Source organism: Letharia lupina, assembly GCF_014066315.1.
Source record: "Letharia lupina isolate WasteWater1 chromosome Unknown contig_3, whole genome shotgun sequence".
NCBI classification, from domain to species: Eukaryota; Fungi; Ascomycota; class Lecanoromycetes; order Lecanorales; family Parmeliaceae; genus Letharia; species Letharia lupina.
Genome location: NW_023502972.1, coordinates 1,642,874 through 1,659,347, shown reverse-complemented (window position 1 = coordinate 1,659,347; position 16,474 = coordinate 1,642,874). Strand labels below are relative to the sequence as shown.

The window sequence follows — 16,474 nt, the reverse complement described above, 5'->3', positions numbered from 1 at the left end:
AATGTCCCTGGGTTCGTGGCGTATTGAGGTATCTGCGAAGCCACCAGACTAAAGATGGTCACCTGGATGATTTTCCCATAGCATAAGCTATTGTAATCAACTGCGATGGACCTTCGTAAGTCGATAGTGAACCACTCGAAGCAATATAGATAATTGGAGCGGTGGAGGGTTTGCTTTGGCAAGAGCAGATTGAGCTCAGGGAAGCGGTCGCTGATGTAGACTGCCTCGACCGCATCGGAGACGAGTGTAACGTTGGAAGAACTGGGAAGCAGGCAATGAGAAGAGGCGCACAGCGTTTTCGCAGAGTAGGAGCCTACGTCGTGCATCCCTACTAGCGACGTCTGTCCTGCTTATAGCTGAGGCCAACATACCCCACGCCCTCCATCGGCAAATTTTGCACGGTTGAACAGATGACGGGTTGTTAGGCATCTAGCATCTGCCTCAAAGCCTTGTTCTGCAAACAGGGAATAGCTACCAAACACATCTTCGCTCTGATGTCAACCAGTAGATTTTTCACTTTTAATTCAAGTAGAGAAAAGGCAGGAAAAGCTTTGATTAGCAGCAAGCACGGTCAAGATCACCAATTCTACCATTGCTCTTCAATTTGAACTTCTTCTCCGTTCCAAATGCAGAGATGTTACTCCGTACTCTGTAGACGTAGGTGATTCTGGCGTCAAACTTGCGGGAAAGTCCGCCGTGGGCCTGTAGAACGATTGGAACGTCTGAAACTACCTACAAAAGTGTAGCTTCGAGACGTCCCACCAAGGCGAGCGAGGCTTGCTGTCGAACTACTCCTTCGGACCAGTTGTCATGTTCAGATACAACCAACCTCGAGATCAGTCGAGGCGCCCCGCCGCTCACGGCTCAAATCCAGATGTTTACTCCCAAAGCACGTACCTATTCTCTGATGCTGCCCTTGCGCATATTACTGGGCTCCTTGCTTTATGTACTTGGCTTTCGCTCTCTTAACGAGGTCCTCGGGTGGTACTTGTTGTTAAATTGATGACGAGTAGAGTCTTCATTAGAGGGTGAGATACGAGATAGCCCTAATCTGATTGGCCGGGTAATGGATAGATTATGTAATCTAATCTACGTATCGCCCTCGCCGTCAGCCATCCACGTGATCAAAGCTTCCCTCGTTTCAATCTTCCCTTGAGTGCTCTCTTATTATCTTGATAGCAATTCAAACTCGAGAGTATGTGAGCATCTTTCTACCACCCGAGATCTGTGTCATAGTAAACACCACCAACGCTCAACTTCCTACAACGTACTGTCCCTTGCAAACCAGAAGCACTCCGCATTGGCCCTCTACTACCAAACCCGCAGTCGTGTTGGCACGCCTTCGTCATCATTCCACCATCCCGCCATGCTCATGAAGGAAGCCAGGATGTCCCGGGATCTTCCCAGTGTTCTTGAACTCGGCCTCCGGGAACGAAGGACCTAAGAGGCGGTCGCGACCCTCAGTCAGCTTGAGATACGTTCCACGAGCGAGCTTGGACGTACCTAAGGTTGGATGGACAAGGATCGTTTCGTCGAAAATGTCAAAGGCGTGGTCTTCGGCCCACGCATCAATGCTCTCCCAGTTCTTACATTCGTGTTCGATGTCGAAGTTCGGCTTTGGTGCTCGATCGTTTGAAACCCAGTCGAAAGTCAGGAGGGAGACATCGGCTTTGCACACTATACACCATCTTCGTTAAAAAAAATTCCTGCTGCTGGTTGGATACTTTGTGCGTACTGAGGTTTTGACGAAGATTATCAATGCAATGGTCTGCGTCTGCGTTAGACTTGGAAACCTTCAGAGTCAGCCCGACGGCTTACCAATGTGTATGGGATTTGTTGGCTTGTTGATACGGTAGTAGTCGTGATAGAGCATCTGTCGAAGGAATTTCTAATGCTGGTTAGCCAAGGCATCCATCTGCAATTATTCGTTACGGCTCACCAGGCAGTGTAGCTGGTGGTAAACATCTGTTAAGCCATATCATCAGCCACAGATCCACATTATGGCCCCTGTGTTGAGAATACAAGCTGATGCATGGCTCTCAAACTCACCAGGAATTGCGTAGTATCCTGACCCATCTCCAAGCGGGACCGAGGTACGATTGATCTTCTGAAGGTCGTCCGCAGAGACGCGCACGTTGGAGTTCACAAATAGTTGGTGCCATGCGTCGTCTAATTCTGGGCTGGGGGGGCCTTTGAATGGATTCTTCGATTTCAACGTAGCGTGGACCATCTTCTTCTCGGGGATAAGGGCTTCATTGAGCGGTGCTTGTCATAGGTCATGGAGGTCAGCCGAATGCTCACATCATTTTCTGCGGATACACTGCCTTGGGTTTTGATGCTCACAAAAGACTAGGTTCATCCCGGGCGTGTTAGGACGAACGCTGTTGTATGATAGAAAGAGAAATCCCAGTGTGTACACAAATATCAGAATGATGTGAAATGTGGGCATTGCGTAGGGCGAGCGGCAGTAGGTTCTGCGGTTTCGCCCTTGAAATTCTTCCTGGTGACATTCATGCTTTAGAAGCCTCTCTTCATCATTTGTGTACCTCTCTTCAGATGAAGAGCGCCTGTTGCTTTTGAAATTATCCATTCGAGCGCTCTTTGGGCTTGCGGTTTGAATGTTTGCTCTCTGTGTGATGTGTTAGAGGGCAAAGTCTGACTGGGCGGGTTTTTTGGAGGACTACCACCAAGATGAATGCCCCACTGTCCAATTTGAGCAGCTCAGACTCAGCTCTCTGGAATCGAGATACTCTCGGCTTGCTCAAGATGGATTTGGGGGTCGTAGTTGCTCGGTCGCTTACACTGTCGATCAATAATTGTGTTATTACTATGCAGCAGTTCGACTAGCTGCGCAAGTCCCCCACCTCGCAAAAGTGGGTCCTTATTTATACTCGAGCAGGCAATGATGTCCAGCATGCATTAGATCAAGGTCTTTCAGAATCTACTGTTTCGTGCGGGGTTGCCAAGCACCAACAGTGGGGCGGTGTGCAGCCAATGTGGAGGCCTCAAGAAGGTCCTGAAAAGGACATTCGCTCTCTCTGGCAGGTCGTCGCCTCTGATTGATCCGCGTTCTCCCCGTCAGGTTTCGATATGCACATCTCGGTTTCGTTTGTTGGAACACTCATCCCTCTTTCCCCTACGAATCCTTCCGGAGGACGACTAGATGCGGCATGACGCACTGTTAATCTCTCGAACCCAGCTCTGAAGCAGGTATCAACACCAAGAGACCCCTCGAGATGTAGAGACTTCATCAGACCCTGCTTAACACCGTTGAGTATAGCCAATTCAAACTTTAACGTCACGCGGACTCTCCAGCCAGCATCATCGAAATCTCTACATGCAACTAAGGTACATCAGATACCTACGTTATACTGTCTGGATCGCATCTTGCCCACAGACTAAGTCGGATATGGCACGTCCCGTGGATTAGCGGCCGACTTCTGCACTATGACAAGCATCCTTTTCTTTTCATGCACAGTAGAAACGGAGATATTATTCTCGCATGAATCGATCACATGTCGACGTTGTCGTCGATTGAAATTACTAGCGTATACTCGTTTCATGCGGGGAAAAGGATTCCTTCGGAGAATTTTTAAGGGCGAGCGCGGGTGTACTTCTCCCGACCGTGCGGCACGGATCTACCCAGCAATTGAACTGCTCACTGAGGGTACCATAATCGAGTTCGATTGGTGGGTACGTCCGTGCCGGACTGCCGAGAGGAAAGACTAGTTGCCCGCCCGAGTATAAAGATCTGACGTAAGCTGAGCTCGGTCCTTCATGAATCGATCAAGGTACATCTCGGCGTCGCCCCCAATTGAATTTTTTTACGTAAATTTTCCGAGGAATTCTGTTCGATGTCCGATGGAGACACCGATTTTATATTCAATAACACTTTTCAAGTATTCAGAAGCAACTTGCCCAGCCAATCATCGTTTAGAACTCATTTGTGCGTGTAGTTTTGGTGGGGTATTAAGCGAGACAACACTGGCTCGTACGTGGTATCACTAGTAGCCGGACTTCTCCCACATAAGGCTAAGGTAGTGATCGACTGGCTGGTACTCCAAGCATGGTCCGTGATCAGACCATCGATAGTGCGTGCTTGTTGCAGATGCAGGCGGAGTCCATGAGCGAGAGAGAAAAAGAGCTACATCGAAGCGTCCTGCTAGTTGGAGAAGCATTACCCTGCTTCTGCGATTCATGGAGTCCTCAAATCTCTGGTTTGGCGACTCATGAACTCTCTCACCTGCATCTGTGACGCAGTTGGGACCGACGAAGACCGCTGCACCGCCTGGAACTAGCGTGTTGTTGAAGTATATATTGCAATTGGATCGGCCGTCTGCTATACAACAGCAGCAGTCGATCCAGGAAGCTTGGATATCACCTATCACTTCACTTCACTACCACTTCCAAATTCCCAAGTCTGATCCAACAACCATCTTCACATCCATCCCAAGTTCAACAGAATGCTCATCAAAGCTTCCCTCCTGGCCCTCTGGCTCGCCTCTCTGGCAGCCTCTGTTGTCATTCCAAGTCCATAAGCCTAGCCAATCCTCGTGTGATCGTCGCCGACTGACCGACAGTCCAGATTCCACGCGTGATGTTGCTGCTTCCCCCGAGGCCAGACGCGAGGTGCCCGACGGTGATCTGTACGAGTACAAGAAAGACAAACGCGAGAACCCCGACGGCGACCTATACGAATACAAAGTTAAACGCAAGGAGCCCGACGGTGATCTGTACGAGTACAAGGCCAAACGCGAGGAGCCCGACGGTGATCTGTACGAGTACAAGGCCAAACGCGAGGAGCCCGACGGTGACCTGTATGAGTACAGGAAGGCCAAACGCGACGACCCCGACGGTGACCTGTACGAGTACAAGGCCAAACGCGAGAACCCCGACGGCGACCTATACGAGTACAAGGCCAAACGCGAGGAGCCCGACGGTGACCTGTACGAGTACAAAAAGGCCAAACGCGACGACCCCGACGGTGACCTGTACGAGTACAAGAAGGCCAAACGCGACGACCCCGACGGTGACCTCTACGAATACAAGCGTACTTCCAAAATCGACAAACGTGACGACCTCGACGGCGACCTTTACGACTACTAAAGGCTTCGGCCTGTTCGAGATTCGGTGCGTGTGTGGTAAAACGCTCACGTGGGATTATCCGTTGACATTGGACTATAGGTCGCCTCACCGCCAGCGCGTTTCTCGAATGCGGCTCGCAAGAAAGCTGGAAGACGTCATCATGATGAGAGGGGACGGGAAGCAGCATAGGCGGTGGATATTGTGGAAGCGTGGTTTGATCTTGTTTATTCGGAGATGTGCGGCCTCAGGGTAGTTAATCGCTCATTACCTAACTGTTCAACTATCAGCCTTGCTAGCTCATAACTGGACTTTCTCTTGCACCATCTGCTGGATCCTTAACCGATTTGTGAAATTCGACGAAGCACTTCCGTGATTCTTTCCCTTGTAGAGTCCATTTGCACGCCCAGCAGACCCCGCCCCGTAGCTCGCTGCGAGCGTGTATGTAGAGCTGACTAGACACCATGATGGGACAATCCCTTCCTCGTCCATCCACAACGAGAATAAAACTACGAGAACGTATACCATCCCACCATCCTCATCGCAAAATCCTAGGCTACTCTCCAAAACACAACCAGCCGAAACTTCCCTCCCCCTTCCCACGTCACATCATCGACCACCTATTCCCACTTTCCAGTACCCCACCAGAAGATATTCCCGGCGGCTCGATCGGAGAACCAAAACCCCGGGCCGAGTAACTGAAACAACCGTGTCGCTATATTCCGATATCATGACCACTGCCGATTTCCAAAGCAGCGACCCCACAAGCATCGAGCCGATCGCATACACACCTTTAAGGCCGGCGCCGTAGCACGGTGTTGGTTCTATCTCGGTCGCTGCTGCTGGAAAACTAAAATTTTAAGAAGGGAGCTCGATCATGGCCTCTGGCTCCGCTTTCGTTCCTTCGGCTCCTGCGCTGTGCGTTGGGGTCCATGATAGAGGAGCGGGTTTCGAAGGAAGGGGGGAAGTGTATAGTGCCGCTGTTGGAAGCATGATTTTGTTGCGTGTAGACGCTTACGGTTCGCGATTTGAAAGTTTTCTTAGAGGGTCGGATTTTCGGTGTACCTAAGGTCAGTTTACTAAGTTATACCATGACATTCTCATTAGACGCTAATGTTTTAACGGCAAGCTCTCTATAGAATCAGTTGAAAACACGTATACAAGTGGGTAAAAGATGGCCACAGGACTTCTTCTGCTCGAAACGCTGGTAGCGCCAATAGTTGTGCCGAAACTACTAATTCTAGACATGCGATGGCAAGTCACACTAGATCTATCTGCTGCATAGGACTCTGCGCAGCCGCAACTGCTTCGCCATCCATGATTCCATAGATGTAACATGTTCCAATGACCTCATACGCGTTGCCTTTCGGTCGTAGGAGGACAGGCACGAAACAACCATAGAGCACGCTTATTATATCACCTTCCTTTCCAGCTTTAGGGATCCATCCCATGCGACCGCTTTCCGACATGCAAAAGCGGCGTTCTCTAGCTATGTCAATCACCTTTGTTTCTACACTGGTAACACGGACCAGGTCATAGCCATCCCAAGTTGAATGAGATTCTAATTCAGGATCGAACTGCTGCATGAACTCCCAGTAGCTGTTGAAATCGTTTTCATGATGTTGACGTAGTCTGCAGTTGTCGGTCCGATTTCCCCCAAGTAAAGTCCGCCAGAATGCCTGTTTGCGTATAGGTTCGGGAACCTTCCAGCACGGCATACTTGTTAATTGTAATGCTTCTCGGAGTACATGAAGCTGGTCCATAGCACCTTCTGCTACAAATTTGTGCAAATCGCCAATCCTAACTCTGACTTCCAGGCTACGGCTCGCTGATCTTGCAATCTTTTCCAATAGTAGTCCTGGGGCTGACAATGTATTATTTCGCACAGAGAGCCTTTTGGACTCATCGTAAGGACCGCAGGCTTCGAAGGGATCCTCCACAGTTTCAACCATGCTAGGAATGTCTTTTGAACGCGCGAGATTCGGCACCCAGGATGGTGTTCCCAATGTGTCTTCCGGATAAACTCATAGAGATAGCACATTTCAAGCTTCGTATTCAGCGATCCAAGCGACCGTGAAATCTTGGTATACTTTGCCTACTGCGATACGGTAGTCTGGCTGATATGGTAAGAGGGCACCATCACTAGCGATGGCAATGAGGCTGTAGAGTTTATCTCGACGATCTGTGGCTTGACGTGATCGAGTCATTGCGGCGAGTTGAAGCAGGGTAGTGGGTTCTTTGCTGTGCTTTGATTGACGGTGGTTTTCTATATAGACTGGTCAAAACAAAGCTTTATGTCGGAATGGGTTTCCAAACCACACTTGAGTAGTGGGCGCTGGGCGAATTACATTTTCATACCCCAAACTATGAGATTCTTACAAATTCATACCCCATCTTACATTTTCATATCCCAATGAAGTATAAATTTGTAAGATACCATTAATAGGGGTATGATTTTGTAAGATATTATTAATAGGGGTATAATTTTATAAGTTATTATCTATAGGGCGAGTTAATGTTAGAAAATATTTCTTCGAGAGTTTTATAAAACCTCGCGAGGCCTCTTAAAGGTGTCTATAGCGTGAAATATAAATACTTCTAATTAACTCTTTAGCGATAATTAAAATTATTAATAATTAGAGTAGATAGTCTAAAATACTTTAAAATATTCTTCTAATAATTTATAAATATAGAGATATTAATAATATTTTATATTTTTATATTCTAAGAAATAATAATTTATAAATTTATATCTTAAGAACTAGTAATTTATAAATTTATATTCTATTTTTTTAATAAGAAGTATAAAAGTATAAGATAAGATATAAATTTATAAGAATTCTATAGTTTACGATATTAGCGTATATAGAAAACGTTAAAATACTTAATATTAAGAAAATTATATATATACTATTAAAAGTAATACTAAATAAATAAATCTTCTCTTATATCGTATTCTATTATCTTTCTTATTATATTTAAAGCTTTTATATATCTCGCTTAATTAATTCTTAATACTTTATCTTAATATTTTATCTTAATATTTTGAAATATCTTCTAATCGATATAATTAGAGATCTTCTCTTTTATTATTAATCTTTCCTTCGACTAGATAATTAAAGAGATTTAAAAAAACGTTCTTTTATATTTAAGCGATTATTGAAAATAGTTAGTTAAGCTCTAATAATAGTTAATTAAATATAATTATCCTCGCTTTTAAATCTAAAGATTTTTATATTAAAGTCGCTTATAAATATATAATCTTAAAAGATATATAAGCTCGATAGACTATAATAGTAGATAGAGTTAAGGCTTAATAACGACGATAGAAGAAAGAATAAGAGATAAAAATAGTTAGATACGATAAAGAGAAGACTAGACGTTATCTTATTAAAGAGTATTAATTAAAAATTATTTAGAATAAGTTAATTATTTTAGATATAAAAGAATTAGAGATAAAGAAATAGATTAATAATCTATTTTTAATTCTATTAATTACTCTACGAGTTAATAAGTATCTAGAATAATTTATAAATCTCGAAGTCTAGAGACTTAATATATTTAGTATATTATTATTCGAGTAAATACTTATTAAGATAATTAAGAAAAGAGATAATTATTTTAAAAATTAAAAACTCGTTAGCTATATAATTAGTATATATTTTATTTATAATAGAGTTATATAAATTATATAATTAATTAATAAATAATCTTATTAGAAGTTATTAAGAAAGATCTTTCGTTAAGAGAAGATCTTAATAAGAAAATACTTAGTTAGTAAGTAGATTCTTTATTATATAATTAATTAAATTATATTATATTAATTAAATTATTACTCTTAGTAAATAATAGTAATATCGAAATTATCTTATTAGTATTATTTCTTTACTTAATAAGTATTAAGAGATTTAATAATTAAGTTTATTATTTTCTAATAAGTATTAATTAGAAAGTATTATAGTTCTTTAATAAAGTCTTTTACTATAATATAAGAATAGCTTTAATATATATACTTTTAAAATAACTACTTTCTTTTTTTATAAATGTTTCTTTTTTAAGAAATTCTTTAATTATCTATTTAATAATGTTATTAATCTATTTTATATTAAAGTCGTCGAGCTTTTATTATTTATTAAGAAGTTTCTTTTAGATTAATAACCTCGCTATATCTTTTTTTAAAGAAAGAAATCTCTTCTAAGAAAGTAGCTTTTCTCTAAAAAGATTAAATTTTAATTTATTTAATATTTACTTCTTTATCTACCTTTATAATTATCGATATTATTAATTAATCTTAATAATAGTTTTTTTTAAATTTTTAATCTCTATAATAAATTCTATTTTTAGAGATATAATAATTCTTATATTTTAGCTTTCGAAATTTCTTAAAAGTAATTAGTCTTTTATAAATCTTTTTAATAAGAATATTTATTATCTAATTATTCGAATTATTAAAAATAACTTTAAATCTTTTTAAATTAGTCGAGATATCTTCGTAAGAAATAAATATATTAAAGTATAATTATAGTTTATAGAAGTATTAAGCTAGTTATATAACTAAGTTATTAATAAGTTTACTTATTAAGATATTTTTAATACCTTCGAAAGAAATACTCTAATATTTTATTAATTTAAAAATTTCTTATTTACTAATATTACTTTATATACTTCTTCTATAATTACTTCTTTCGAATTAATAATATTAAATTTCTTCGAAAGTATTAAATTTATTATTAGAGCTATATTTACGAAAGAGACTATTTACACTTATTCTATTAAATTTTTTTTTTAAAAAGATTAATCTTAGAAAGAGTTTAGATTCTTATAGTAATAATAAACTACGCTATAAGAATTATTTTAAAATATTACTTTTTAACTCGAGCTATCGAGTTTATTAGATAATCTTAATCTATTAAGAAATAACGCTATAAGAAATAAAGATAACTTATTATATCTAAAAGCTAACGATATTAATTTCTTTAATTCTATCTTTAAAAAAGAAGAATCTATTATTAATATAAATTAATATACTTCTTATAAGAATATTTATATCTTTATAAACTAGCTTAAGAATATCGCTATTATTAAAGACTATAAAGAGATTTAGAAAATTCTATTAATATATTTCCGCGGTAAAATCTTAATCTAATATTTTATCGAGCTTATAAAGCTTAAAAAAATACTATTAAGAATAGCTTTATTGAAAGTCTAATTTAAATTCTTAATAAGCGATTTCTAAAAAGAGCTTTTATAATAATTTAATATATTTAAACTAAACGCTATACTATAAATAATATTAGAAATAATAAATTAATATATTCTTATATTTAAATTATTTTAAGATATATAAAGATTATTAAGTTTAATTTTATTTATAATTAGCTAATCGTAATCTAAAATAATCTTTTATTAAAATTTTAATAAAATATTTCTAAATCGATATTATTAATTACTCTAGATTAATTTCTAGATTAAATTAAGATTAAATTAAATATTTAATTTAAATTAATATAATAAAATTATAATTTTTTATAGTATATTAATAAGAAAGTTTTAATGCTATTTAAGTAGTTAAATTAATATATAAATAATAATTTTCGTTAAAATAAATTTTTAAAATAATCTTTTTCTTCTTTCTTATACTCTTAGTAGTAGTTTTATTAAAAATTCTTATCGAGATATAATAATTATAGAAATAACTTTACTAATTAGCTTAATTAGTTTTATTAATAATAATAATTAAATTCTATCTTATTAGCTCTTTAGTAATCTTTATAAATTATAAAAGAAAATATTAATTTATTTAGTTTTTAGATATCGTTAAGTTAATAGAATTCTCGCTATAAAGATAATAGATTTAAAAGATAAATAAATAGATTAAACGTCAATTTTTTTAATCGTAATTAAAATAGATTATTATAATTATAGAAGATAGTATATTAAGCTAATAAGAAAGAATTATTATTATCTTTTTATAATAATATAAGTAAAGGCCCATGAATTAAATTTATAAAGTTGGATTTTTCTAAGTTAAATCGAATTTTAATTTTAGCTCTAAGTATAAATCGAACTTTAATCGCTTACTATACGTTTTTAATTTATTTTTATTATTACGAAATTAATAAAGAAGATAAAAGCTCTAATTCTAAGTTAAATTAGACTCTATTTATTTTCTATATAATATTTAATTTATTTAATTTACTTCTATTACTATAAATCGCTAATTAATTATATTTTTATTTAAAAAAGAAGTATTTATTTAATAATCTTATTTTTAATATATCTCGCTAATCGAATAGATTATTTTCTTAATAAATTATCTAAAATTATAATTAATAAATCGATTTTATTAATAACTCGATTTAAAGTTATATATAATTAATTATAAATAAAGATCTTAAAGTATAGATATAGATTAATTTACTATAATAATTAATCTTAAGTCTTATTAATTATTATATTAAAGATTAATTAAATTAAAAATTAAATATATTAAAAGAAAATATATAGATTATTTAAATTAGGCGGAGTTAGAGAGATATATAATATATAATATTATTTATTATTATATTTATCTTTAAGAATATAATAATTAAATATTTTAGATTTAATATATTTAATTTATAAATATATTTTATTATATAAATTTATACGCTATTTTAAATTTCTTAATAGTATTATTATATAATTTTATTTTAATTTTAAATAATAGAATAGAAGTAAAATTAATTTAAAGATATTTATTATTTTAGTAGAGAAAAGAAAGCTATCTTTCTTATTAACGACTTAATTTTTATTATTATAAATAATCTTAATTTTAAAGAACTTATTAAGAATTTAATTATTAAATTAAGCGATATTTTTATTAAGAATATAAAGAATTACTTTAGATATATAGAAATTAACTATTTAATATAAATTAAAATTATTATAAATAATATTAATTAGCTAAATAATAAAGTTATTTAATAATTATTTAATAGATTAATTAATAACTTTTTATTTTTCGAAGTTTATTAAAATATTATTATCTATATCTAATAGTCTTTAAACGAATTTCTCTATATTAATTTAATCTTAATTAATAAGATTAGAATTTTAAAATCTTATATTTTTTATTAGTCTAAAAATTTAAATATAGTTTTAAAAATAAAATATTTTTAATATAATTTAAGCGATATAATCTAATTTAATACTCTTAATAATTAAAAGAATTTAATAAAAATTATTATAAAAGTATATAATTATATTATTAAAAGAAGTAAAGTTTTTTTAAATATTTTAGAGTATATAATTAATAATCTTAATATTATAGCGATTTTATATAAAGATTTTATTTTAAAAAATAAATTTAATTATCTTTAATAATTAAGTTAAATTAAATTTTATTAATATATTATAATTAAATTAAATAATAATATTAAAAAAGATCTTAAAGTAAGAATAAGTAATAATATTATTTTAAAGAAGAATAAAGATAATATTAGATAAAGCTATAATAATAATTATTTTAAAGTTATTTTATATTCTTCGTAATATAATATTTTAAAATATAATTTTATTAATATTTTTATAATTATTAAGAAAGAAAAGTTAATTATTAAAATAAGAGATCGTATTTTAAATAGCGTTAGCTATAATAATTTAATTATTATTAAAACTTATTTATATTTAATTTTAGATATTAATTTAATAGCTATATATTTTATATAAAAATTAATTTTAATTATTAATATAATACTATTTATAATTTTATTAAATTATAAGTAAATTAAAATTAATAATAAAATTAAAATTCTTTATAGAGCTAATATTTTTTTTTAAATAAATTTAAATTAAATAAAGATAGAAGTTTTTAATAATAATTTATTTATATTATATATTATTTAATAGAGAGAGAGTATAATATTAAATCTAAAGAATATAAATAAGATTATTAGATAATTTAAATAAAGAATAATAAATATTAGTTAAGAAATATATATAAAGTATAAAAGAAAAATTAAATTATTTATAAGTAAAAAAAGAAAAAATATATCTAACGCGAAAAGTTTTAATAATTAAAAAAAGAATATTATATTAAAAAAAGTTATAATATTTTAAAATTATCGTTAACGCGATAATCTTCTTATTTTATAATTTAAAATACTTTAATTTATTAAAGAAATTACTAAAAAAAAATATATTTAATATAAAAAATTTTAATATATAAAAAAAAAGTTATAATATTTTAATATTATTATTAACGCGATAAGTTATTTATATTATACTTAAAGTATTTTTATCTAATAAAGAAGAAATTATTTATATATCTTAATTTATAATTATTCTATAAATTTAGAGAATTATTAAATTTATATTATAGTAGAATTATTATAAAAAGATCTTATAAATAATATTCTCTTTTTTAAATTACTATTTTATTTAATATTTAATTTTATTTAATATTATTATAAAGTAAATTTTTTATTATATAAATATTATAATAGAAAGAAAAAATATTATTATTTATTATATATAAGTTTTTAAAGAATATAAAGTTTAATATATTTAGAAAAAGATATCGTAGATAGAAGAGCTTTCTAGCGTTTAAATTAATATAATATATTCTTTTAATAATATCTTTATATTTTTAATATAAACTTTATTTAAATATAGCTCGCTTATTTTTTTTTTAGATATATTATATCGATAGATTAATATAGAAAAAATCTTCTACTCGTTTTCTTTATTAATATTATTAATTTAATTAAAAAAAGACTATTAATTTAATTTAGTATTTATATTCTATATTAATTATATAGAATAAATTATTATTATTATTAAATATTATATTTTATTAATTTAAAAAATAAATAAATAATTATTTAATAGAAGAATTATAATTATATAATTTAAAGTTAAATTTTTTTTAATAAACTTTTATAGAGTCTATCTATTATATATCTTAATACTTTTAAATCTTATTTATCTAATTTAAATCTATATTATTTTAATCTATATTACTCTTATACTCTATTTAAAAATTAATTTAATTACTATTTTTATAAATATATTTAAAAATATATTTATAGATTTTAATATTAATATAAATCTTTATATTAATATAAGCGTTATATTTAATTAATAAATAGAGATTATAAAATACTATCTAATAATTCTATTTAGATTTATTATTTAATATTTTAATAAATCTATATTAATAATATATAAAGTATTTAAAATTTAATTTAAAAATAGTATAGTTATTAAAGTTTTTCGAAAATTATTTATTATATATATTCTTATCTAAATCTTAATAAAATAAAATAATATTTATTTTATTAATAATATATTAATTATAATTTTTATAAAGTATATATCTAGTAATAATTATATAGAGATTAAAAAATAGATTTTAATTAGAGATCTTAATATTAATAGTAATATTAATCTTAATAATACTAAAGAATTAATTTTTAAAATATAAAATAATATAAATATAAATATATAATAGATTTTATTTTTAAAATTTAATAATATAGATATAAATTAAAATTTAATTTATTATTTATAAAGTTAGTTAGAATTAAAATTAATTAAAATTTTAATTAATTATATTTTACTTTTATAAGAATAAAAAAAAAATAGATAATATTATAAGATTAATTAATAGAAATTATAATATATAATAAATTAAATTATATTAGAAGTATCTTTAGAGATTATAATCTATATTAATTATCTAATTAATATATTATCTAAAAAGCTATTCTATTAAATAAAATAAGAGAGAATTATTATATTATAATAAGAAATAAAAAGAATAAAAATATCTAATATCTTTTTTTTTAAATATTATTTATAAGAGCTTTTAACTTTAATTTAAATATTCTAATAATTAAATTAGATTAATTAATAACGCGTTTACTAAGTAAAAGATTTTCGATAATTTTAATTTATTTTAAATTATAGATAAAAGTCGTAAAGAGATTTAATTAATTAAATTTAATAAATAGAGTAATAATATTTTAATAAAGTTATTTTATAAATTATAGATTTTCTTAATAGAAGAAAGAGAGAATAATATATTATTTATTAGCTTAATTATTTATAATAACTTTATTAATATAAATATTAATAACTACTTAATAGATATTAATTTAAATAATCTTCTAATTTATCTTTAATTAATAGAATTTATTATTTTTAATAATTATATAGATATTATAGATAAAATATTATAATAATTTATTATAATAAAAAAAGCGATTAAATTTATTAAGATAAATTTATATTATATATTTATAAAAAGTTAGTAATTAATAGAATAGAAGAAATAAATAATATAAATCTATAATATAAAATAAGCGTTACTTATATAGAGCTATCTCGACTAATAATTCTATTAATTTATAAGATAATTTTATTATTATTATATTAATAAATAAAAAAGCTCTTATTTAATATAACGTCTATATTAAATATATTATTATATTATAATTATTTATTAAATAAGAAGATAATAGAATAGCGTAAGAATATATAGACTAAATATTAATATAGAATATTAAATCTCTTATTACTTTAAGTCTTTATTAAAATATTCTTAATCTTATATAAATCTAATAAATTATTTATATTACTCTTTTAAGCGATAGCGATTTTATCTAAAATAGAATAATTATAAATACGCGAATTATAATATTATAGATTCTTATAAAATAATTTATAATTTTATATATTTAAATTAATTTTTAACTTTTCGAATATCGATTTAAGAGTATTAATATATAAATTAATATTTCTAAAAATTATAACTATTTTATAATAAAATATCTAATTAATATAATTATAGTAGTTATATCTAATAAAATTAATATAAAAAATATAATTAAGAAAAAGTTATATTATATTATAAATTAATCTTAAATATTATCTATAATATAGATTTAATTAAATATTAATTTTTCGCTTTTTAAAAATACTAGAGTAGATATATAAGTAATAATTACTCTCTAGATTTTATATATATATAAAATAATTATATAATTAATAATAATTTATTATAAGATTATAGAGATTATATTATTATATTAAACGCTATAATAACGAAATTCTTTATAATTATTAATAAGATTTAAAATCTTTAATATTAAGAAATAGAGAATTTAATTAATAATATACTTATTAGAGTTAATTAAATTATTTATATTTATTTTAACACTCTTATAATTTTATTTTATATTATCTATTTTAGATATATTAATTTTAATCTTTTCGCTATTATAATATTATCTAATTATTTTATCTTTTTATAACGTTATATTATAACTATTATAAATTTAATTTATAAGATCTAAATTATATTATATAGATTTTATAATATATAAATAACGCGTAATATAGCTAATAA

The 16,474-nt window shown here is 29.6% G+C and overlaps 3 protein-coding genes across 3 annotated transcripts; 1 reads left to right on the top strand and 2 right to left on the bottom strand.

The window, feature by feature from the left end:
• Positions 1–1,348: 1,348 nt before the first annotated feature.
• HO133_007344 (uncharacterized protein) lies at positions 1,349–2,230 on the bottom strand (the record flags this gene model as incomplete). The annotated part of the gene is made up of 5 exons (XM_037298235.1): positions 1,349–1,677; positions 1,736–1,768; positions 1,819–1,888; positions 1,940–1,965; positions 2,050–2,230. 5 exons carry the CDS (start codon positions 2,228–2,230, stop codon positions 1,349–1,351), a joined length of 639 nt encoding a protein of 212 aa, XP_037156870.1.
• A 2,233-nt stretch (positions 2,231–4,463) lies between these two features.
• HO133_007343 (uncharacterized protein) lies at positions 4,464–5,106 on the top strand (the record flags this gene model as incomplete). Its single annotated transcript, XM_037298234.1, has 2 exons — positions 4,464–4,530; positions 4,586–5,106. The coding sequence occupies 2 exons, from the start codon at positions 4,464–4,466 to the stop codon at positions 5,104–5,106; spliced, it is 588 nt and encodes a 195-aa protein (XP_037156869.1).
• Positions 5,107–6,341: 1,235 nt separating this feature from the next.
• Positions 6,342–7,289, bottom strand: HO133_007342 (uncharacterized protein; the record flags this gene model as incomplete). The annotated part of the gene is made up of 2 exons (XM_037298233.1): positions 6,342–7,105; positions 7,190–7,289. The coding sequence occupies 2 exons, from the start codon at positions 7,287–7,289 to the stop codon at positions 6,342–6,344; spliced, it is 864 nt and encodes a 287-aa protein (XP_037156868.1).
• Positions 7,290–16,474: the final 9,185 nt, after the last annotated feature.